The sequence below is a fragment of the Sphaeroforma arctica genome, assembly GCF_001186125.1.
Source record: "Sphaeroforma arctica JP610 unplaced genomic scaffold supercont1.300, whole genome shotgun sequence".
In the NCBI taxonomy this organism is placed as follows: domain Eukaryota; class Ichthyosporea; order Ichthyophonida; genus Sphaeroforma; species Sphaeroforma arctica.
This window is the reverse complement of record NW_014040258.1, coordinates 65,539-67,880: the sequence shown is the minus strand read 5'-3', so window position 1 is coordinate 67,880 and position 2,342 is coordinate 65,539. Positions and strand designations below refer to the sequence as shown.

The following is a 2,342-nucleotide window of genomic DNA, read 5'->3' as shown; positions in this document are numbered from 1 at the left end:
TGTATGTATATGTATATGTATATATATGCGCCATACGTATTTGCGGTTTGTTTTTCTTCGAAACGGTGTCTTTGTTTCATTTTTGCCACATTGTGGTCTAACACGGCATGCCTTCGCCTACGTTCCTTTCCCTGCTTCCATCATCTATCTGGACAAATAGTGCGAGGATTCGTTTGACATCATGGTACTGAACAGTTCCGCAATGATGACACTTATCCCGTGGTACTTCATTCTGCCCAAAGGTAAGCTATAGTTCTACGCGTACATATTCACAGGAGAACTCATGTGCCAATTCGTCCTTTTCCACTTGTGTGTCTGTTTGCTCATTCTCTTATGGTTTGTGATGGGGGAGTATATGACTGTAAATGACTCGTCACAGGTGTGCAGGTTACATGTTTACATGTTGACACTACTATCATTGTATATTTTGACGTCTGTGTCTGTATATTTAAATGTGGTTCCTCACACTACTATCAATATATGCTATTACGTCTGCCTCTGCTTATAAGTTTATATGAGCCATACATAGGTGTGGTTCCTCTCACTATTATCAGTGTATGTTTTTATTTATGTCTCTGTATATCTAATCATACCAGAGTGTGGTTCCTCACACTACTATCAATGTATGTTATTACGTCTGCCTCTGCTTATAAGTATACATATGGTTCCTCTCACTACTAACAGTGTATGTTTTTACATCTGTCTCTGTATATTTAACCATACCAACGTGTGGTTCCTCACACTACTATCAATATATGTTGTTATGTCTGCCTCTGCTTGTCGATTATACTTTCGTTCCATCTCTGACTTAAGTCTCAGTTTACCCCTCCCCCCCTTCCTCCTCCCCCTCTCACTGACTTATTGCTTGCTATTTATCACAGTCGAACGTTTCTCGCCCTTCTGGATTGGAGGCCATGTGGTGGGCTTTGTCTCCTTCTTCTGCTACCTGCTGTATACCAAGTATGCCCATTCTATCTACGCCTTATGTGCATTCCTTGTTGATAAATTCGTGTTATATTGGTGTGGCAAATCTGATGTTCCCGTAAACACACATGTTGACACCTTACCGTACCTACCTCAATCTAATTCAATAAATATACACACTTACGTTTGTGAGATGGTCCGCGATACAATCTCAATCTACACTTTGAGAATTAAATTGTATCACCACAGTAACAAATCGATTTACATTGTGTTTGCAACGCATACTGTGAACTATTAATGATCTCTGCTGTGGCTGGAGTTGCTTGCTAGGTTTATGTGATTTGAGAATGAAGCTATACATAGACGACTATTATAAGAAATGGAAAGCAATATATTTATATCCTCGTCCATTGCCATTCTGATCTATCTCATACTATACCTATACATACATAGCAATGACTGAGCTGTCTTCTATTGTAAATATTTTTTTTCCAGTGCCGATAATCTACAGAACGACAACAATCTCAAGTATAGAGACGACCAATATAGGAGGTGGAAGGCCCGCCAGGGCATGTCATTCCAGGTTCCAGCCCAACCCAAAGCCGACAATTAAAAGCCATAATGCCGTTCAAAGCGTGAGCGATGCTAGCGCAGAGCTGTCAGTTTTTAAGTCAGATACGGACTCAAAGTATATGTGCCACATTCTGTCTGTGCAAATGCTCTGAAGCCCAAAATATACACACTATTTTATATAATCCAATTTCGTTCGATGAGTGAACGATACCAGCCTCGAGTCGACAGTTGAAGTTAAATCAAGCTTAAATTTTATGCACCACGTACTGCTAGTTTGTCACCGGGAATGCAATGCACACGACCCTGTAGATACACACACCGATATGTTTGGAAAAGGACAAAATCGTTCAGTGATTGAAAGAAAATTACCAGAGCCGATAGTTTACACTAGATACGGTTTTTACGACCACGAGTGTTACTAGTATGTCGTTGGAACTACAAAGCACACGACTGTGTGAATATATATACAGGCTGCATGAAGGCACTCCGTCCAACGAATGAGCGATGCTTCTAGAATATAATCAAGGTTACGATCTCATAATTGTGTGTGGCCGTGGGCGTGTGAATAACTTCTGTAAGTATTGTGACGGTAACCAGAACTTGTATACACGACAGATCAGCCCTCATTCCAAACCTCCATTCCTCTCGAAACTCCAATTTTCTATCAGCGAAACATCTTGGAAATGGAACTGATATCACTGTCGTGCTTCAAATTGAAAAATGGATATTTATTGACGATATATGTATTCTAAATATATATATATATATATATATGTATATATATATATATATATATATATGTGTGTGTGTGTGTGTGGAGAGAGAGAGAGAGAGAGNGTGTGTGT

The 2,342-nt window shown here is 39.6% G+C and overlaps 1 protein-coding gene across 1 annotated transcript in view; it reads left to right on the top strand.

The window, feature by feature from the left end:
* The window catches only part of SARC_04970 (hypothetical protein), an 8,232-nt gene extending 6,678 nt beyond the window's left edge, over positions 1-1,554 (top strand). Inside the window, exons 9-11 of the mRNA XM_014301183.1 lie at positions 161-242; positions 882-960; positions 1,420-1,554. Coding sequence (XP_014156658.1) covers positions 161-242; positions 882-960; positions 1,420-1,537 — 279 coding nt within the window. The 3' untranslated portion in view covers positions 1,538-1,554. The remainder of the gene's footprint in view (positions 1-160; positions 243-881; positions 961-1,419) is intronic.
* Positions 1,555-2,342: the final 788 nt, after the last annotated feature.